We start from the raw sequence: 22,160 nt of genomic DNA, 5'->3' as shown, positions 1-22,160 counted from the left end.
AGCCCACAGGTGGTGGTTGATCGTGTCCCATCTTACGCCCGTGGTCCTGGTGGTAAAATAACGGAAGGCTCTATCGTATTTCAGTCAGGCGGAGGTTTGGTATTCCAAGCTAGCTTAAGCGACTATAGACTGGTAGCTGATAAGTTTGTAACCTCGCACGGGATCCGCTAGTAAGACTGTAGCCGCGTATGCAGAGCAAGCCTGAAGCCACGAGTCGATGTCGGGGACATGTCTGCACTTTGGACCAGATACTGAGGCTTTTGTTGGCATGGGGTCCCCACCGGTGTTAGTTATTACATCAGTAAGTATGGTGTCAAAGTCAACGTATTCACCTGCTAGTATCTTCCTTTTAGTTCTCCTAGATAGCATCCAGGATGGCGGTTGCTTGCTAGATCTGGCTGCTGTCCATACGTGGCGAGAGATGTGCGAGTGCTGGAAGGACGTGATTTTGTGATCTTGTGCGGCAGTGTTCTCGCCAGGAGAAGTAGTCAGTGGGCCGGCAGCGAAATTTTTTTTGGGCGTGGTCTTGTTTTTAGTAAGCGTGGTCATTTTTGTACTTTTATTCGCCAATCGAATTGTGCGAGAGTAACTATAATGACTAAGCTTATCACCTATCGCGAAAGATACGTCTCTTTTTTTTCTTGGTCCACAGTTTCACAGCCAAGTGAAAAGGAAACTCGGCAACATCTGGACCTTCCACTGCGATCCGTAATAAAGCATCTAACGTATCTTCCTTCAGTCTGTTACGAATTCGTGTTTTAATTAGCTTTAGTTGGGAAAATGATCTTTCGACGTCAGCAGTGTGAATTGGCAATACACGGCATATTCTTGCGAGTTGAGAAAGATTTGGAAAGATTTGAATAAGTGTGGCGTCTTTGCAGAGCTTTTCTATAACTTCCTGTTGACTCATAACGGAATCCGAATCTGACGATGATAACCAATTCTGCCTCATATATGCTTTCAGGGTGAACCATTCTTGAAGGCACTCGTCTACGCCTTCTATGGCTCCAGAGGGAAGAAACTGCTTTGCCAAAATACTCAAGTTCTCATTGCCATACAACATTGATACGCGGCGTTCTTCTTCCGTTGGCGTTCGGGTAAGTGTAGGCAACAGGCTGACATTAAAGATTGAAAAAGCTGCAAGTATATTGCTGTCAGCGAATCTGCGATTGATGTTTTCGATCAGATTCGTGAGAAATGGCCCCTTTATTTGCTCATTGAAATTGACATCAGAAAAGCTTGCTTGATGCTTGATCTCAATGCCTGCGGCTTGAATACGTGAAAGAAAATCGGGCAGCTCCTGCATGTTTCTTCCATCTTGACATTTCAGCTCAGTGATTGCCTCAAGAGAAGAAGAAATCATCGGTGGTATCATGCTAAAGTCAACACTTGAAGATTGAAAGCATTTCGAAAGGTGAGACACTATAGGCAATGCGTCGCACATCAGTAGCAGGGTTTTGACAAATCGAATATCTGTAATAAGCGCATTCAACCCAAGATCCTTTGCGTCGGACCTTTCAAGCCCCTCTCTTTGAAGACTTACGGCAAGAGAAACGAAAGCAGACTTTAGTTGGCTTGCACACTTCTCGACGCTGAGCCACCGTGTCTGCGATGGTGCCACAAGCTTGCCTTTCTCGTGGAGAAGCTTTTGAATAGCCTCGAGACCTGCTGATCGCACAGCGCTGTTGTCGTAGTAGTCGAACAGTTGTTGTAGCACAGAGTTAAACTTCTTCACGTAAGGCACGGAATTGGCTGCTTGCGTCGACGCCAAATTCAAGTGATGGGCAGCGCAATGAATTCCGACGGCTGCTTTACAGACGTTTTGCAGACGTTTGACGACTCCTGTGCGACAGCCTATCATTGTGGAAGCCCCGTCCGTTCCAATTCCGACAATTTTACTGCCCTCCAGAGAGTGAGCATCAAGGTAGTCGAGAACTCTCTTTGTTATCGTTTCCGCTCCAGCACTAATTCTGGTTGCCTCTCCCGCTGAATCCAACCTTTCAATTTCAGGCTGAAGCAGATCAATTATCTTTAAGAATCTTGAGCGGAGTTTGCCTTCTTCATCAATAAAACGAGCGTGGACGGACGGTTGTTCTGTGACAGTACAATCTGTCGTCTCATCCAACATTATCAAGTAGAAATTGCCTTTTCTCAATTTCGAAAGAGTGCTTTTTTCAATAACTTCAGCAAGGACAATGACCATTTCGTGAATTGACTGTTCGCTAGTGTATAAAGCATTCCTTGCCACGCCAATCTTTTCTTTGATTTGGATCCCTAGGTATTCCGCGAAGTCCATGAGAGGCTCAAAATTTGTTGTATGCGCTTCTTTCCTCTTGCACAGAAAGTAGAGACAGGCAAATGCATCCTCGATGCCACTAGAAGCGATCTGCGGGTTGACTATGGCTGTCACGTTTGACCGTTGGCTCTGTGCTTCCATCTTGACGCACTCTCGGTGGATCGCAGATTTTTCATGCCGCTTGACGCTCTCGAGTCGTAACCTTGTGCATAGAGTAGTTGTCCACGCTGTGCGATCGGCGGTCTTGTCATGCTTCTGACACAAAACGCAAAGCATGCCTTTGCTTTGGCTGTCGTAATGAAGCCATTCCATTCGACCAACTCGCCACTCGGAACGAAATCCCACCGACTGCTTCGATGACGTCGACGAAGATGATTTTTGCGAACGCGACGACTGCTTTGAAGAGGAACTCTTGCCCAGAGAGTCAGCTGTTGACAGCAGCTCGACTTCGCTTTCATTGCTGGACTGTGCGACTTCCTCTTCCAACTCGACCGAGATTTTGACGTCCGATTCGCTGGACGAATCGCTTTGTAGTCTTGGTTGTTTCGGCGACGATTTCGGCGACGAAAGAGCATCAGCAGGCTTGAAGAACCGACGAATAGACATGTCGTAAACAAAGTCAAAGCCGGGGAAGCAACAAATTGACGGTTACCCGGATAATACAAAAGATGACTACAGTACAAAAGCGTTTTGTACAAAAGATGACTACAGTACAAAAGCGTTTTAGGCGTTCATCCACATAGCAAGGGTCGGGCAAGGCCGCTGGTGGGGCGGAAACCAGCAACTGTGGGCTCGTCCGACCCGCGCCGACCCACGTAGCGAGAACCCTGGTGCGGGAACGGCGACTGGGCGATCTAGACTGTCGTGTGTATGGTGATTGGGACCTTGATGATGAGCGAGAGCTGCGGCTGCTGTCGTTGTTCCGGTTCCCATGTTTTCGACTCTGCGTTCGGATATGGCCCTTCCATGTAGTGTGACGGGAAGAGCCTGACCTGGATCTCGATGACTGAGCATGGGACGAATAGCTTCAGACATGGCAGGTACCGATGCTTGTACTGCTGACTGGATCACAGTCTCTAGCGATGTGCTGTCGATTTGCGTGGCCATGGTAGGCGTTTCCGTCGTCACCGCTGTGTAGAGCTGCTGCCGGCTTTGTAGTTGTTGTAGTCGCTCCATCAGTAGAAAAGAGAACAGCGGACAGTTGCTTGATCCGTTCCCGCCTGGAATCGGTGGAGACAAGGTGATATTGCTTTAGGAGCAAGTGAATTGACTTGTCTGATAGCAAAGCAATTTCTTCCGGAGACTGAGGAAAAGTGAGGGACGATGGTCGTTGGGTTGAACGACTAGTGTGCTTACTCATATTAAGAAAGCTACCAGCTATACAATGCTAACCGAACAATGCAACGTGTTGTCACAGTCATTTTTATTAATACATAGTTTAACCGCTAGCTATTATTAACATTACAAAGGTTCGGCTAACTTCTGTAATCTTCTACTCCTGATGTTAACGCACGTTTACTATGTAAACTAACCATTTGTATTAATTAACAAAATACTTGTATGTATGCTAGATTGACTTGACTTATCTAAACGTTTGTTCTTTATGCAGTTGTGTAGCCTTGTTCCCAGACTCTCTTGCGGTATTCTTGTCCTGTGCCTGTATGACAATTCCAAGCACGAGAGAATTGTTATACGAGCACCAGACAAGACCAGCACAAGAGAGTCTGGGACGAGGCTATGTCTGCTGTAAATGTGTGTTTTCATGCAGTGCAGTTAGTATTATACTGTTAAATGTTCTTCTAACATTGTGTGTCAACTACAGGATGGAGGGACAGCTCTACACGTTGCTGATAATGTTGAGGTTATTGATTATTTGTTGAGCATTGGTCTCAACACTGAAGATCGTGATGAGGTTTTACTGTTAACATTACTTGTACTGACTTGTAGTTATTGTTTCAAATTGTTTAGGCTGGCTACACACCATTTCTCAGGGCATGTGGTAATTTTCACTTACCTAAAGTACAACGTCTCATTCAATCAAAGTGCAACAAAGCAGCAACAACTAATGTAAGTTTGTTTGTATGTAACATATTTTGTGGTGACATTCAAACTGTTGCTTGTGACGTGGGAGGATTTGCATGGGCCTGTGATGGTATGAAGTGTTCGTTTAACATGACTGCAATGCAGTTTGGTTTTCCTCCACAGTGTGTATGGATGATCTGCTCAACTAAAGTCCAACTACTCATTGAGCAAAAAATTTAGGCAGTGTGACGCCCCTGAGAGCAGTTGCCCATATCATATTGTTTAGAAAGCTTTTGTCAAAGCAGAGAGTCAGATTACCTATTCTATGATCTATTCTATATGATCACCTATTCAAGCGTAGATTTACAATTAGCTATGTAAATGCAAACTAACTCCACCTTTTTAACCCAACAATGCATAGTTCACCACTAAAATTTGGAATCACAGATGCCGGCAGAACTATATGGCTAAGTAATTACATAATAATAACAAAAATTTTGTATTTTAGTTTCATACTGCTACTGGTAGAGTGCTCTTATGTAAATATTTCAACATGTTACTCTCTGCCTCAGTGAAGAGAGGAATGATCTATGTTAGGTGTCGTCACTGTTGTCAGATGAGCCATCTTCATACAAAACTAAATTTAGTCACATGTACCTAGCTCTATCCTCTTTTTAAAGTTTTGACGACAGAGAAAGGCTGGCTACATGAGACTACTTGATGGCAATATTACTCGGCCCACGGCAGCATCGACGATTTCATCAGTTTTTTTGTAATATTTCTCAACATCTCAAATTATGTTGTTCCCACAGCTTTTTTGTCCTGTCGCATGACTTCATTAGTTTCTTCCATCGCAAGTCTTTCAATTTCAGTCGTGGTGAAGTCAGTGTTGTGAGCAGCTGTGTATCTCTTCACTCGAGCCCACAGCCAGCGTTAAATGTCAGAACATGCAAACGTTAGACTTGCAGGATGTATACAGTAGACTACATGTATGCGTATGAAGTGTTTATGGAAGTTTGGATGCTCTAACCAGAAGTTTGAGGGTCATAATACTGTAAACTCTGTATGTCTCGTATGCAGTAAATATAAATATATTTCCTACAGCAATTTCAACAAAGCTGCTCCTCGCGTGATTTACATGTGTTTAGCTCAGTGACTGTGCGGAAGAGCCTGGCTTGTGAGGCTAAGCTCCAACTCATTCAGTGCTCCAGCGAATGGTCCATGGCTGTGACTGTCAAATACATACACGGCACCAGTTGAGGTGCCAGCTATCATTAAATGAAATGGTGTTGTCACTACACATCTGCAGCCAATCCAGCTGATGACTTGTGTGCAGCCTCAAACAAGTTAACTAGCGACTGCTTTCAGCATTTCTGTTGCTTGAAAGAATGCTCTTGTTCAATCTTCAATGGAATACAGCTGAAGACAGTCACTGCTTCATTCACTGACAGCAGGTCACTCTCACTAGGAACCTCCATAGTATTGTAGATATAGTTACCTTGCCTTTTCAACAGTTCTACTGTAGATGTAGAAGCTTTTCAACTGATTTGTTAGCTAACAAAAGTCGTGTGCTTTGCTGAAATCCGATTGCTTGTTAAGTTCAGGTAATCACTTTCGATTTGATTGTTGCAAGTAAATGGCACTAGACGTCGCTGCAGGGAAAGAATCAGTTTACAAGACAGTCTTATACTCTTTCCTTATTATTATCACCAAACTGTGATTCCATGCGGTTTACTCAATTTACGGAAGATTTTTTTATTTAAGTAGTTATTTAATGAGAGGTTGCAGATTGTTATGTTTGTGAAAGCAGGCAGTTGCTGCTGTTTGAATGCCATTTTAGTTTCTTTTTAAATTTCTGATTTATTTACTGGTTTTTGTATCTCATGTAAATTGTTTATTGTTTAGGATGGATCAACTGCATTACATGTGATCTGTTCAGCCAGTTATCTTACTGATGACTATTTATCAATTGTGAAGCTGTTAACATCTTCTGCTTATGATGTGTCAGCTAAGAACAATGTATGTAGAAATTTGAATTAATTTCTGCTAATATGTATTAGTTGTTTTTTGATGTCCAATGTAAGACAATGTGAGATATGGCAGATGTGAGCAGTTATTATCATTATATGATTAAATGTGTGGGTCAGTGATGAGAGCAAGTATTGAAGACTATGATGATAATATATGAATGTCGTCTGACATTTTATCTCAAGTGTGCTAAAATAACAGACGTGAAGTTTTAAGTTGTGATGATTTGAGGAATTCCTTTCTTTGCATTTGTACAGTGTAATGCATTCTAAAGTCAACAGATAAATCCAATAGTAAATTGAGATTGTGTTCATTCATCTATTTTCTAAGCAGAAAGTGTTGAGGACCAGGCAATACAAAGAAAGCAATTTATAGTCGACGTGTGGAGTGTGCATGTGGAAATTGACCTGCTATATGCTTGTTTGAATGTGTGTGCTTTGAGAGAACAGATGGCAGTTTGCTAAGCTGCTGGAGATGCTTGTAAATGGACGTCATTGATCTAATGGACTATGTTGTGTTCTTTATGAAACATAGTTGAGTAGAAATGTTAAGTGAGGTGATTTGTATTGTGAAGTTTGTATATATTGATATTAGTTGTTAAGTGATGTTGTTATTTACAATATTTAGTTAAGACATACACTGATAATGATCTTGTGCTTAATTGCTGCTGATAATGTTGAACTACATTGAGGATAATTAGTTAGTTTTATGGGTCAATCACATGACTACATGTGATATGGATAGGTGGTCATTGGAGATGATTGACACAGTGGTGATCTTTGATTTAATGCATGTGTGATTAGTAATAGAGCAAAGTCTTTATTACTGTGTGGAACAACAGATATAGAACGTTGGATTAAGTTTGTGTGAATTTTTAAATATTTTGTGTTGTTTAACTTAATTAATGAATGTGTACTTGTGAGGTATGAGCTGCTGTCATTTATTGCACCAATAACACTGTGCTTTAATTGGACAGCGTGGCAGAACTGCAATTCAAGTAGGAGAAGAAAAGTTGCAGTCAGATTCGGCCGATAGAAAAGAAACTCGTTCTGCTATTCTTTCCCATCTCAAGGAATGTATTGAGAAGGTGTGATCTGATTGTTGTGTAGTGTAAATTTTGTGTATTAACTATAATTTGTTTATGTGTGATGCTAGAGTGCTGTTGCAGCTGTAAATCCATCACCAGATGTTGCAGAGAGTTCTTCTGAAGAGAGTGATGTTCAACTTCCCAGTAAGTGAGACAATGAAGTGAATGACGACAATATCACACAACATAGATATTAATATGTCTATAAGCCTGCTGTAATGTATGGATGGTTTTGCTATTCAGTTAGTAACAGGATCCTTATGTTAGAAGATTTGACTTTTTGTTTGCTCGCGAATTCACCTCATCTAGAAATTTGTTGAATAGATTGTCAGTCATTTATTTTAGTCGTATTTAGCAACTCACAACAGATCCATGTAACTGATTCAGAGAAAGTTGTTTATTCAAATTCTTGCATACTATTTCAATGTTTTGTTTCAATGATGGGAAATTCATCAAACAGTTGATTTACAAATTTTAGATAAAACTAAGAGTGGCTCTGTGTTATCTATCAGTATCCAATAATTGAATTGATGCATGCATGTACGTATGTTATCAGTGTGTGTGCAACACTAGTGCAACGTGTTCTTTAAATTTGGGGGCTGATCAATCATACTGCAAAGCCACGCTTATTTTTTACTTTTTACTTTAACAGTGTGAACGTCCGCCATTGCCGAAACAGTGTAATGGACAAAGATTCATATTTCTCTTTGGTAATCTGAGGGAAACACAGCGCTACTGCCTAGTCCCCAGCCACCTTGAGGCTACGCCAGTGGATAGGCTTCTGCTTTTTTGATGTGGTCTTCTTTGACTCTGCTATTGCTGGAAAGCGTATCAATGTCTTACACGTGATGGGCACACACACTTCATGGTGCCACAACTTTTCAACACTTTTTACCATACTGAAATGATGATGTCTATTATCAAAGAGATAGTCAACGTCATCGTCAATATACTGTTCTAAGATTAAGGGGACTGTTCGGTAACTTAAAGTTCTTCTGGACGTGGAGTGACAAGCCCAAAATGTTTGGGGTGTTATAACTTTCCCCAGCCTTCCTCCCCTGACCCTACGCCGGTGTGTGCAATGACTAATACTCAATGATCCAAGTCTAGAAAGCTTCCTAGAAATTGATGGAAGAGCTAGCTGTGTTGTTTTCTACACTAGAACCTGATTTTGACATTGAAAATGTTTAGAAGGCACTGATTGTATACACCTGTGTGCTTTTGCTTTGTGGGGATTTCCCTGAATATTTTTGTGTTACCATGGAAACAATGGTAAACATTGCTTGTACTATTTTATTGGTGAAATTTCTATTGCAACACAGGTAGGTCAATTGTATGTAGACAATGGTAGCGACAATGGATGCAACAGGGTGAAAACTGACATATCCTGCAAAAAGGCAGCCCAAGTAGATTGGGTGGATGCATGTGTGCCCATCAGTTGGCAGTCGAGCTGTGGTTGACACATGAGCCTTGGCTGACACACGACATGATTGAGACTCTTAATAATCTCACTGTAGCAAAGAGTTGGATGTTTAGATACATACAGTGATGACATCTGTAGGGTGTGTCTCTATTTGCTGTACATTCTGTGTACATGTTTGTCGTGTGGTGATGTTATAGCTGTTATGCAGTCGTTATTTTAGGCCAGTGTCTTCATTATCATGTCTTTGCAGGTGCTATTGATCGTCTCGGTCCAACTGTTAAGGCCGATTTTGAAGTTGCTGTCAAGAAGGGGAAGTTGCGAATAATGCGAGGGAACATTGACATGTTTGGTGAAGAAGATGCAGGCAAGACGACATTGGGAGATGCTTTTCTAGATCAGCCATTTATAGAGAAGAGGGAAAGTACGAGAGGAGCAAACGTGAAAGTGATGAGAACGGGAGGCGGTCCAAACACAACCTGGAAGGAACTGAAACCAAAAGAGAAAGAAGAGATCATTGATCAAGTTCTTGTCAGAGGCTTTCTTGCATCTATTGAAAGCCAGCAACAAATTGAGGCCCCAGAGCAGACACAAGATGACAATGGAGAGGTAGCTATTGGAGAGACATTCCAAGAAGTAGAACAGCAGCCAGCAGGTAGTACCAGCAAGGTAGGTTTACCGACCGCCAGACAAGCAACTAGAAGAGAAGGCAACATGACAGGATTGAGGAAGTCGCTACTCGATTTGTTGTTTTCTAAAGAATTAACCGAGGAGCAAGCAAAGTTAGCAGAGATGCTGCGTCATGACAAAGCTGCATTAGTGGAAAGTGAAAATATGATGTTGATCACAGTGTGTGATCGCGGCGGTCAAGAGCAGTTTCTGATGACACACGCAGCATTGATGGCAGACAACAGTCAGCACAGTGCAACCGCTTACATGATAGTGATGGATGGAACAAAGAGTCTTGCAGATGCCATACCTCACTGTTTGTATCGACCAGAACAAGGAAGCGAGCAGTTGGTCGTGCCACGATTTGGCCCTACGACGAGACGTGAGCTGTTGGCTTATCACATGAATGCCATCAAGATGGCACATCCAGTAGTGGGTTGTGGTCCTTTTCTTGGTCAGGGTTATATTGATCAAGCACCAGTTACATTTGCCATGTCGACAAGACAAGACAAAACAAAGGACATGGATCCACAGTTTTTAGATAAACAGGAAGAAATATTGCAAGACATTGTACAGAAGAACAAGTTTGGTGGTCACATGATGCTGGCAGAAGAAAACCCAAACAAACTGACTTTTTGTGTTGACAACACACGATCAGGCACTGGCAGTCCGGATCCGGTGCTAATGAAAGTGAAGGAGATATTTGTAGCAATGGTGCGGTCACTGTGGAGTCAACGAGATGCTATTCCATTGACATGGGCAGTTCTCGATAAATTGTTGAGCAGGGTGTCTCAACTGGATGACAACGAAGGCAAAATACTCGACATCGAAGAAGTGTGTGAGTTGGCTCGAAAATTCTGTGACATTATGACACAAAGAGAATGTCGATCGGCACTGCAGTATTTATCAAGTTTGAGCACAATTGCATTTTATTCTGATGTGAGTGAGTTAGATCAGAAGGTCTTTACTGATCGGCAATGGCTGGTCAATGTTCTCACTGTCTTTGTTACCATCCTTGATAAGAGCAACTTGCCACCAGGTCTTTGGGAAGATCTGAAGAAATTGAAGGAAGAAGGAATGATGTCATGGTCATTGGCTCACTATCTGCTGCTGCAGAAAGGTGTCAAGGAAAGTCAGTTTGAGTCCATCTTGCACGTGCTGCATCTATTTGACATCATCTGTCCTATGATCACATCACCAGAGATGCTGAAGGCTGTTGTGAAGGTTGGACAGTCATTCTTTGTTCCTTGCATGCTGGAACAGAGATATGATAACAAGTTGGCATGGCAGCAAATGGCCGGTTCTACTGAATTCCCTCCATCTCTCATCTTTTGTCCTGACGGGTTTGATGCGACTCCCGAGCCGATGTACTTTCGCTTGGTGTCTCGTTGTGCCACTGAATATGCCCATTTTCGTCCAGCACTGAAACGACACTGTGCTGTCTTTCACGTGAATGATGATCTTGAGCTTGATCTGGAACTGGTTTACCATGAACTGCATTATATCATTGCTACAGTATGTTCTCCTCGTCAAGTTCTTCCTCGTCATGAGCTGAAACATCAATGTAGCATCATTCGTCAGTTTCTGATTGATCAGCTGAATGAGGCCAAGAAACGAGGATTGGATGGCTTCAAGTTCACTGTCTGTGTTCAGCTTCCCTCAACTGGAGCTGAAGATGCCCAGTCAATAGATGATGATTCTCTTGTGTGCATTGATAAATATCCATCTCAAAAAGGTTTAATGAACCAGAAGAATGAGCGTGTGCCACGAGAGCAATTTCCCACTTTGGATATCTGGTTTAGCGACTCAATGAAAGTCTCAGGTGAGTGTGACTGTTTGAAGCATTTATAATTCTTTTGTAACTGTAGTTACACGTTTATATGGTATCGAAACATCTCTTTTTCTATTTCAGCTATTAATGCTGCTCTTTTATCGAAACTTGATGATAAATTGAGTGCTGACCAGTTGGTCAAAGTAGCTCGTCAAGTTGCTCACAACTGGGAGGAATTTGTTGCAGTTCTATCACCAACAATGTTTTCTGCAGCACAAATTGGTGTCATACATGACTCGTACTCAAAACCGTTCTCAAGGGCTCACACTGCACTCTCTCAGTGGGCTGACAATATGGACAAAGCAGCAACACGTCGTTTGGTAATTTCAACGTTTTTGGAAATGGGCATGAGACAAAAGGCATCTCATATATTTAGTGATGACTTGGTAGAGGTTATTAGTCGGGGTGACTAAATATCTGTGAATACATATCACATAGAAATGAGAGAAGATAATTGACATTCAATTTTGTGGTCAATTTTGCAGCAAAATATGGTTGCAACGTTTGTAATATGCCAATGCTAACGAGCAACAGCAAATTAATAGGAATTGCTGAGTGTGGTCCTACAGTCGTACCAGCTGTGTGATCCAAACTGTACAAATAAATTGCATGCACACGACAAGCATTTCTATCCTGCAGTCCCAATGTGCAGCAATCAACTTGCATGTTCTATGAGAATCCGTAGTATGGTGTAGACTGATTGAGAGATGAAGGTTACACTGAATAGACTTGAGAGGACAGTTTAGGGTCTGGAGTCTTGATCAACACAGATAAGCTATTTCTCAGAGTTTTAATTAAATGAGCAGTTTGATGTCAGTCAAACTGAGAGTTGCTCATTATCATGTATATGTCAAGAATGTAAGAGATACGTCAAAGAGATGGAACACAGCAAACATGGTTTGACATGCATGTGGCTGATAGGGTTTGTGATCATATTTTAAACATTATTATTTAATCGAGTCAAATAAAGTATGGAGCAAAGAAGAGACAAGAGCAATACATTTTGATACTTTGGTTGACTATAGTTAACCTCGTCTGTTGCCTTGTCAGTCACCTATACACGGCATATACAGTGTTGACCATCTACAGTGTTGACCAGCTACAGTGTTCTAATTACAACTGACTTCCGGGTTCTAGTGTTGTGGGTGTGGCTTATCCCACAAAGATTAGAACAAAGACCACCTTAGAAATAGGACCAACAAACCATAGTCCTAAAGGTGGTCGTAATTTCGGGTTCTACTGTAGTGTACCAATGCATTTGCGCGATTAACGGACCGAAGTTCAAGGCTGTTGGGCACGTGCGCTACACAAAATGGCAAAAACGAGAAAGTCTGAGAAGTCGACGGTTACCAAGTCGGGAAGTAGCACTAATCCAGGTGAATAACATTTATTTAACCTTTAATGTTTTCAATTTAATGTTTTTATATATCTCTGTGTTGTGTGTAGAAAGAATGAAAACTCACGCGAGACAGAGAGACAAGGCGACTATTAGACGGTTGAAGATGTATAAATCAGGAAAACCTGTTAGGTGAATTATTCGTCGTTGTTGTTGTGAAGTGAGATTTTAGGACAGACAGACAGACAGACAATAAACACACACACACACACACACACACACACACACACACACACACACACACACACACACACACACACACACACACACACACACACACACACACACACACACACACACACACACACACACACACACACACACACACACACACACACACACACACACAGAGACACACACACACACACAGACACACACACACACACACACACACACACACACACACACACACACACACACACACACATTTATTGACTTATTTTTCTTCACATAGGAATGCAAAAGGCCGCATTGTGAAGCCTGCCGAGTACCAAGGAAAGATTGCATCAGGAACAGTAGCAAGAGTGGATCCCAATCGTCGCTGGTTTGGTATGTCAGTCAATATTAATTCGTCTCACACAACAGCTACAATCATCTTAATTACGTAAAACTTTTATCTAATCTTTATTGTACAATGGCACACTTTACTGAAGGGTCTAAGTTGTTTTGTTTAAGTTTTAATGTGCAGACAGACAAATAATGGATAGACAGACAGAAAACAGACAGACAGCAGTGGCGGCGGAGCTGGGGGAAGAGGGGGCAATTCCCCCCAACTTGATGATCAACAACAAGAAATTTTGGAAGAAAAATATTTGAATTTTTACATTCCAATATGACAGGGTTCAGTGTATAAGCACTTTCTGGTGTCTAAAGAAGAGTGTATAAGTTAATAAAGTTCAACATTAGAAAGCGCTTCCCGGCAAGAAATGCCTACTGAAAGATCACCCTATATGTACTGTGATGTCCTTTCTTGTCCCCCAACTTGTGACTCACTCCGTTGCCCCTGGACAGACAGCTGGACAGACAGGCAGATGGAAAAGCAAACAGACAGACAGAAAATGTACAGACATTACTGTTTTATTTCTAGTGTCTTACCTTTAGTTACATTTAAGATTATTTTGTTGTTCATATGTTAATGTGCCCTTCGTATCATTCCTATAGGAAACACGAGGATCGTTGGTCAATCGGCTCTTCAAAAGTTTCAGGATGAAATGGGTAAAGTGATGAAGGACCCTTATAAGGTTTGCATTAATTCCATCACTTGTCTGTCTGCCTTTCAACGTTTACCATATTTTCTCGAAAGAACGCCGCGGAATTTATTCATTTGGCAACCAGACCATGCAGCATTCTTTCAGTGTCACTCCACGTACAGTAACACACACAAACTACGCAAGTCTGGCCCAAGCCTGATCTTTCCCTCTCTTCCCTTTGTCTGTTTCCGTGTGCTAACGTCACCATTGAGTCTGTCTTCTCTCGCCTTTCGGCGTTTGTCTTCGCCTCTTTGGTCTCGTCCTGCTTGCCTGTTCCCGAAGCTCCCCGCCTACTGTACTACTTTGAGTTTGAAGACAGGCTTGTATGAACGCATCTTGGGTCACTACTCTTCAGTCATGCGATTCAGATGATTCAGGCACGTGTCAAACGTGCACACAGAAATGGCAGGAGCGGGGAGAGACTGGCTTGAGTCTAATATGTTTTGTTTATTATGTGCAGGTTGTCATGCGACCGTCGAAACTGCCCGTGTCTTTATTGCAAGAGAAAGCAAAGGTGAGATGATATTGAAGCATAGAAAGGACTTGATGTTCGGCCAGACTTAATGCGCGTTATGGGGTGTGGCAAATTTGGGCATGGCAATATTGCATGCATTAGCAGACACGTGGAGCACAATTACAGTTACAGTAGTCAAAAACCATTTATCCATTTGTTGTTACACATTCATCTGATTTTCCAATTGATTGAATACTGGAGCCAACGATTGAATATCAGATACAAGAAACGAATAGGACGAGTGCAAATTGAGTTGTGTGTTTCTGTCAACAGCAATGCAGATGTTTATAGGTGCACAAATGCGTGTTTGTTGTTTATTATTTTTATGTTTAGCATGCGCGAGTGCATCTCCTTGACACGGAACCGTTTGAGAACACGTTTGGCAAGAAGGCGCAAAGAAAGCGGCCGAGACTGACGGCTGGTGATCTTCAGGTTTCTGTAGATAATGAAAGTATGGCAGACTGTAGTTGTAGTGTTGTTGTGTATATAAGGATTATTTGGATACAGTGGAGGCATCAGGAGGTAAGGGAGTGACCGAATTCTGTTTGTATTGTGTGTGTGTGTGTGTGTGTGTGTGTGTGTGTGTGTGTGTGTGTGTGTGTGTGTGTGTGTGTGTGTGTGTGTGTGTGTGTGTGTGTGTGTGTGTGTGTGTGTGTGTGTGTGTGTGTGTGTGTGTGTGCATATATTCATGTGTGTCACTATCTTCTTGTACTGTGGTTCCTCTTTCAGTTAATTATGACAAAGAGAAAGACAAAAATCTCATTGATGACACAAAGGAAGACGTGAGGTTGGGTGGTCTGTCTTGTTCCTTTGTTCCATTGTGTACGTGTGTTTGTGCTTTTGTGAGCATAGGGAAGAGGCCAAGCATCCAGTGTTTAGTAAGGGGCAATCAAAACGGATATGGAATGAGCTTTACAAGGTGATGAGTTAGATGGTCTATTGTGTGTGAGTCATGACGGACAGACAGACAGACAGACAGATGGATAGACAGGCAGACAGACAGATGAACATTGACAGATAGACAGACAGACAGACAGATGGACATTGACAGATAGACAGACAGACAGACAGATGGAGAGACAGGCAGACAGCCAGATGGACAGACAGACGGACATTGACAGACAGACAGACAGATAGACAGACAGACAGACAGATGGACAGATAATCTAATTACATTTTCACTCTTTACAAGTTTGTGATCAAATTTGTCGTTTCAGGTTATTGACTCATCAGATGTTGTTGTGCAAGTGAGTTTGACTTGTCTCTCTCTTCTGTTGACTCTCATGATGTTAACACATGAAGCATTTCTGTTGTATTTAGGTGCTCGATGCTCGAGACCCGCTTGGCACACGATCAAAACATATTGAGACATACATGACGAAGGAGAAGCAACATAAACATCTCATATTCTTACTAAACAAATGTGATCTTATTCCAACTTGGGTGACGGTATGTAACAAGTGTATGTGATTTTGTATTATACCGTAGACCGGGAAATGTTGGTGACAGTTTTAATTTGGTGATTGGCGAGTGAATAGCCAAAATGAGAATTCACTAAATTTGTCAAATGTTTTGTTGCACGTGTGCACATCCATTGTTACAAAGATGGTGCTGCACAGGTACATTCAAACAATAGAACGTCTTTTGCTTCCGACGCTCCCAATATGTGGACCATTTTCCTTGTCCGAGGCGGGAAGTAGAACGAGCCAACAATGACGTAAGTTGTGTTTGGTCACAGAGCTCCGGATCCTCTGACAAGTCACGTGCATTTGTGAACTATTATGAGTACACACTAAAGGTAAATGCCAGAATTGGGAGGTACTGCAGAAAACAGGCTCACTAGAGCTGCATATCACCAAAATTAATATTTGCCAAACATTAGAAATAGACAATTTGGAGTAGTTCGCCAAATATTAACGTCACCAAAATTTCCTGGTCCACGGTTTATTAAACATATAGCAGTTGATGGTAGATTATAGATGGTCAGACTTACAGGCAGACAGTTAGGCTAGACCAACTAAATTTATGATGCTTGGATCTTTTGATGTAAAATCAGACTGTTTGATTGAAATAGGAAAGTAATAATCATGTGATGGTTTGAGCATGCGCAGTTCTTACTTCACTTACTGCCATTTCCTACAAGCCTAAGTCGATACTGAGTGGTATGTGGAAAGATATCTTGGATCGACCACATACACATTGTAAATACCTGTGGAGTCGCTGAACATATTTGCAGTGTGTGTATACCAACCTTTCTACAGCAATTTTGTGTGTCATGGTGGAGTGAACATTTAGAGGGACGTTGGTAGTGTGTATGATAGACGTAGTGACATGTGAGTAGTGGATATACAGACTTGTGAACAGATGGACAAAATTTCAAACAGACAAGTGGAGACCTGGACAGACATAGTGACAAACAGACAGACAACCGATAGACGTACGGACAAGCAGACAGATGGACAGACAAACTGCCAAGCACACAAGAAATGGACAGATGAACAAACAGACTGACAGATGAACAAACAGACTGACAGATGAACAGACGAATACAGGAAGACAATGTCATATTTTGAAAGGTAACCATAGCCATGGCTAACATCACGTTATATCTGATGTCATTGTGAAGTAGCTATTATCTTTGTGTTAGACTCGGTGGATTCAAATTTTGTCTGCTGAATTTCCAACTCTTGCATTTCATGCAAGTTTGACCAACTCATTTGGCAAAGGAGCTCTTATTCAATTGCTGAGACAATTTGGGAAGGTTGACATGTTGCTTGCTGGTAATTTGTGGTTGACATGATGTTGATGTGTTCTTCATATTCAGTTGCATAAAGACAAGAAGCAGATCAGGTTGGTAAATTGGTCTGTTTGGTTAGTCCATTGTGTGTGTGTGTGTGTGTGTGTGTGTGTGTGTTTGTTTGTTTGTTTGTGTGTGTGTGTGTGTGTGTGTGTGTGTGTGTGTGTGTGTGTGTGTGTGTGTGTGTGTGTGTGTGTGTGTGTGTTATCACGTGACTAACAGCACACCTCATCAACCTCAATTCTACTCTTTCTTCAGTATTGGATTTATTGGATATCCCAATGTCGGCAAAAGCTCCATTATCAACACTCTTAGAAGCAAAAAGGTTTGCAGTGTGGCCCCCATTGCAGGAGAAACAAAAGTAACTTTTACTAAATAGTTTTGTAATTTATTGATTTTTGGTAATATATTTATATATTGTAGGTGTGGCAATATATTACCTTGATGAGACGTATCTATCTCATTGATTGTCCAGGAGTTGTCTACCCATCAAATGATTCAGAAACTGACATTGTTCTCAAGGGTGTGGTACGTCACATGTGACTACCGTTTGCATCTCTTATATCATCGATTTGAATTTTTGTGGTTATGTTGTCTCTTCAGGTGAGGGTGGAGAATGTAAAGTCGCCAAGCGATTTTATTCCTGCCGTTTTGGAGAGAGTGAAACGCGATTATGTTCAAGCGACATACAAGATTGATAGTTGGGATGATGCGACTGACTTTATGGAGAAACTGGCAAAGAGATCAGGAAGATTATTGAAGGTTTGGAATGAATCTGATAATGAGAAATGCAGTTTTTATTAATCTAATGTATTGAGAGATGCTTCTTTCCAATACAATAGTCCAATGTATTGTGAGATGCATCCCGCCAATACAATAGTTTAATGTATTGTGAGATGCATCCCTCCAATACAATAGTCTAATGTATTGTGAGATGCATCCCTCCAATACAATAGTCTAAATTATCTTAAATGTTTATGCATTTTGTAGGGAGGTGAACCGGATGTTGATACTGTTGCTAAAATGGTGTTAAATGATTGGCAAAGAGGCAAGATACCTTTCTTTGTAAAGCCTCCAAGCAGTGAAGAGCAAGAGGTAGGTAGAAAATTTTGTGTTGATAGATAGTATCATACTTAACTACACATACACATAATTCTCATGAATATTTGCAACATGTTTGTCTGCAACATTTTAGCTATTGTTTGTGGATTTTGTTGTTTTATTGTTCATCATTTTTTTCGTAATTAATTCTATTCGCGTGTGTGTGTGTGTGTATGTGTGTGTGCGCGCATGTGTGTGTGTGTGTGTGTGTGTGTGTGTGTGTGTGTGTGTGTGTGTGTGTGTGTGTGTGCATGTGTGTGTGTGTGTGTGCACGCGGACAATTGTGTGTTGTGTGTGCGTGTGTGTGTGTGCTGTAGCTCAATTGGTTAGAGAGTGCATTTGGAGAATGAAAACATTCGGGACCTTGCAGGGTTGCAGGTTCAAGTCACAGTGATGGCGAGCTATGGCATAATTTCCTTAACTTAAGCAAGAAACTTACACACAATTGCTTCTCTCGATTCAGGAGTATAAATGAGTACCTGGTCATTGACTGAGGTGGACATGACTGCTGGCTTGGCAGTACCATTATGCAGGAGACGGGTACTTATGGGCCTTGGTGTCCAGTCCCAGAGCTGCACTATAGTCAGTGCCCCTGGATGACTTTGGCCAAGCTCCAGGTGGATTTTATCGCTTGCCGTAAGCCTCCACGTAGCGCATGGAGGCCCTGTCTCTAGAGACAGGGGAGCTATCTCCGCAGCTGACCTTAATTAAGGTTGACGTCATTTACAAATGACGTGGAGGGCGTGGCATTTGTCCATTTGTGTGTGTGTGTGTGTGTGTGTGTGTGTGTGTGTGTGTTTGTCTGTCTGTCTGTCTGTGTCTGTGTCTGTGTTTGTCTGTCTGTCTGTCTGTCTGTCTGTCTGTCTGTCTGTGTGCACGTGTGTGTGTGTGTGTGTGTGTGTGTGTGTGTGTGTGTGTGTGTGTGTGTCTGTGTGACATTTCTCATTATTTTGTTCTGTGTCAGACAGCTGCAGGGGAACCTCCCAAGCCGATAGCATTTGTTTCAGCTGAAGAGACCGAAAAGAGGGACGAGACTCAGAGTGATGACACGATTGAGCAATTGAGTCACGACATGGAGTCAGAGACACACATGGAGACAACAGCAAGCGATGAGCAAAGTGACAAACCTGCTACTCACGACGACACACATCAACATTCTGGTAAGACCGTTTTGCAATACAATTAATGCATTGATGTGATTGACGTGTGAGACAGGCAGTTATTCAATACAATGATAGAATCTCGTGTGTATATTGTAGTCATGCTTCTCTTAACGCGCGCTAAATAGGCGGAGCTTACATGCGCGCGTTAAGGACAGTACATGAGGTGTGAAGTTTTGGTTAACTCAGTTAACTACTTTTGTGTATTTTAGCTGTTGTTACTGATGATGAGCCTAAACAAAATACAGAAACTCATCGAGACGATCATCCAGCTGCTGCCAAACAGTCAAATACGCCTGCTGTCAGACAGGATTTAAGTCAGTTATCAGTTGCTCCTTCGTTTCACAGTAGTGATCTAGAGCCTCCGGGCGGACTATTTGACGATGCTATCTGGAAATCTGTGGAAGTCACAGAACTGCCCGATTTGTCAGAAGACGAATCCGAGACAGACGAGTCTGAGACAGACGACAGTGCAAATTCGATCGGTAAGAGTGAGGACGATTGTGAAGCCAATGAGAACGAGAATCACGACAACAATGAACAGACAGTCAAGTCCAATGACATCAATGCAATTGCTGCTGTATCGTCTGATGGTAGCGATTCATGTGAGGACAACAGCTTTGTATCTGACAGACAGAATGATGCATTGACTCAACAGCATGCTGATTACATGAAAGTTGACGTGCCCGAAACGAATGAAGTCACCACACATGGACTCACCTTACAGGCATCACCACAACCAGACGAGTATCAGTTAAAATCTACAACACCTGGTAGAAGAAAGAGGAAAAAGTTGATATCAAATAGTAGTGTTGATGATAAAGACAGGGTGTTTGACGATGATGACTTTATGATGTCGGTTGAGTCACAGGACACAAAGAAACGAAAAGCAAATCAACATACTGTAGTGATGCCTTCAATTGAGCAACAATCTACTCACAGTGGGTTGGCATACGACAGCACGATGGTGGAGGTTGTTGATGTAGCTGACGTTGGACGGAAGAAACAGTCAAGCAAGAAGTTAAAGAACCAGACAGGCATGCTTATTTGCATGTCATCACATACACTCAATCTGTAGCTCATGTCTTTTGTACTTCTATTCAGTTCCTAAGAAAATGACAAAGAAAACTAAACGTCAACGTGGATTTGAAGATGAAGTACAAATGGCTCGAGAAGCTGGTGTTGTATCCAAGGTAAAAAGGAAGGGTCAATACAAATGGTTATGACGTCATTGTGATTTGGTTTTGTCTTACAGCAAAATCTTCGACAAACGAGAGTAAAGAAAGTTGGTGTTCATTATTATTCAAAGGTGAACGTGAAGAACAGAAAGAGAAGGATGGATGTCACGAACTAAAGTTACTTTGTCTGTTGTTGCTATTAATTAATTAATGTGATTTAAATATATGTGGTAATCCGGGCAGTTTGAAATTGCAAACAACGAATACCCGAATACAAAGTAACGAATACCCGGATACGAAGTAACAAATACCCGGATACAGGGAAACGAATACCCGGATACAAGGTAACGAATACCCGGATACAAGGTAACGAATACCCGGATACAAAGTAACAAATACCCGGATACAAAGTATTGTAGTAAAATCTTAATTGCTGAAACAAGGTTAAGTATTATATTAATTAATTAATTAATATATTGCAAATGTTGAAATTAATAGCCTAACTAAAATATTTTATTGTAATTTTAATTTAGAATAAATTTTAATTGAATTTTTACTTTTAATTTTAATTTTAATTTTTTATGTAATATAATATATTAGTTATTATATCCATATACCACCCACATCTCAACAGGTCCAACTACTCAAAACTACCCAACAGATCAATTATGAAGTCAGTGAATTCCACTGTCTTCCTCCACCAGAAGTCTTCCCAAATTTTATATTAACTAATTAAATTTGATTAATTTAAAATAATTTATTTTAATTTTAAATTAAATTAAATTTTAAATTATAAAAGATTTTAAAACAAAAGTTAATTTTAAAATCAAAAACGATGATTTAGCCTCGCGTAGCCAGACTCTTCTCCGCGCGTCAGACTCCACATCCGGGATAGAAAGGGTTTGCCTACTCGTTTTCTACAAGTTTTTTCTTTCTCGGTAAGCGTATTTGCTAACACAGTATAAATACAGTAGCTCCCTTCAGTAAGAATGTACGTACTAGCTAGATACAAGAGGCGCTAGAATTTGATAGTTAGGTCCCGGATATGTCGTCATTTATCACACACCTCCGGGATCTCGTCACTGTGTCAACGCGCGTTTCTAGGCGGCCGATAAATAGCCTGCGGTCACCTCTCTTGTCGGATCGTCCCCCCAGTCCGACATGGACAAGGCGTCAACCCAACGTTTCACATGCGCCTCGACGACATCCCTCGTCCTACCGCCTTGTCCTCGCGACGACGGCCCCCCTCTCGGGGATCGACACTTGCGGCCGTCGTCCGGCGACATCCATGCGACGTCAGTAACGAGTTTACCGCCTCTAACTGATCCGATTTGCGAGAAGAAGTCAAAGAAATGGAGGGGGAACGTATTGTCGCGCGTCAAGCCGCTGAACGAGGCCGCAGAGAAGAGGC

At 41.7% G+C, this 22,160-nt stretch overlaps 4 protein-coding genes across 4 annotated transcripts in view; 3 read left to right on the top strand and 1 right to left on the bottom strand.

Annotated features, from left to right (window-relative positions):
• Window positions 1–607: 607 nt before the first annotated feature.
• LOC134182945 (zinc finger protein 862-like) lies at window positions 608–2,902 on the bottom strand. The gene has a single exon (XM_062650386.1). The coding sequence runs from the start codon at window positions 2,900–2,902 to the stop codon at window positions 608–610; it is 2,295 nt and encodes a 764-aa protein (XP_062506370.1).
• A 440-nt stretch (window positions 2,903–3,342) lies between these two features.
• On the top strand, window positions 3,343–11,913 carry LOC134182944 (uncharacterized). The gene is made up of 9 exons (XM_062650385.1): window positions 3,343–3,404; window positions 3,464–3,536; window positions 4,119–4,208; window positions 4,265–4,315; window positions 6,224–6,337; window positions 7,323–7,433; window positions 7,502–7,577; window positions 9,107–11,344; window positions 11,435–11,913. Exons 1-9 carry the CDS (start codon window positions 3,343–3,345, stop codon window positions 11,764–11,766), a joined length of 3,147 nt encoding a protein of 1,048 aa, XP_062506369.1. The 3' UTR covers window positions 11,767–11,913.
• Window positions 11,914–12,656: 743 nt separating this feature from the next.
• LOC134183223 (uncharacterized) lies at window positions 12,657–20,991 on the top strand. Its single transcript, XM_062650700.1, has 21 exons — window positions 12,657–12,729; window positions 12,800–12,881; window positions 13,204–13,298; window positions 13,911–13,990; window positions 14,460–14,513; window positions 14,847–14,945; window positions 15,005–15,035; window positions 15,243–15,300; window positions 15,366–15,432; window positions 15,731–15,760; window positions 15,834–15,962; window positions 17,161–17,274; window positions 17,338–17,363; window positions 17,569–17,671; window positions 17,734–17,838; window positions 17,914–18,072; window positions 18,301–18,405; window positions 19,376–19,571; window positions 19,784–20,608; window positions 20,676–20,764; window positions 20,827–20,991. Exons 1-21 carry the CDS (start codon window positions 12,666–12,668, stop codon window positions 20,923–20,925), a joined length of 2,610 nt encoding a protein of 869 aa, XP_062506684.1. The 5' UTR covers window positions 12,657–12,665; the 3' UTR covers window positions 20,926–20,991.
• A 703-nt stretch (window positions 20,992–21,694) lies between these two features.
• Window positions 21,695–22,160, top strand: part of LOC134183134 (microtubule-associated tyrosine carboxypeptidase-like) — a 5,250-nt gene continuing 4,784 nt past the window's right edge. Inside the window, exon 1 of the mRNA XM_062650601.1 lies at window positions 21,695–22,160. This exon is cut by the window's right edge and continues 248 nt beyond it. Coding sequence (XP_062506585.1) covers window positions 21,911–22,160 — 250 coding nt within the window. The 5' untranslated portion in view covers window positions 21,695–21,910.

Source organism: Corticium candelabrum, chromosome 8, assembly GCF_963422355.1.
Source record: "Corticium candelabrum chromosome 8, ooCorCand1.1, whole genome shotgun sequence".
Taxonomy (NCBI): domain Eukaryota; kingdom Metazoa; phylum Porifera; class Homoscleromorpha; order Homosclerophorida; family Plakinidae; genus Corticium; species Corticium candelabrum.
This window is presented reverse-complemented; position numbering and strand designations above follow the sequence as displayed.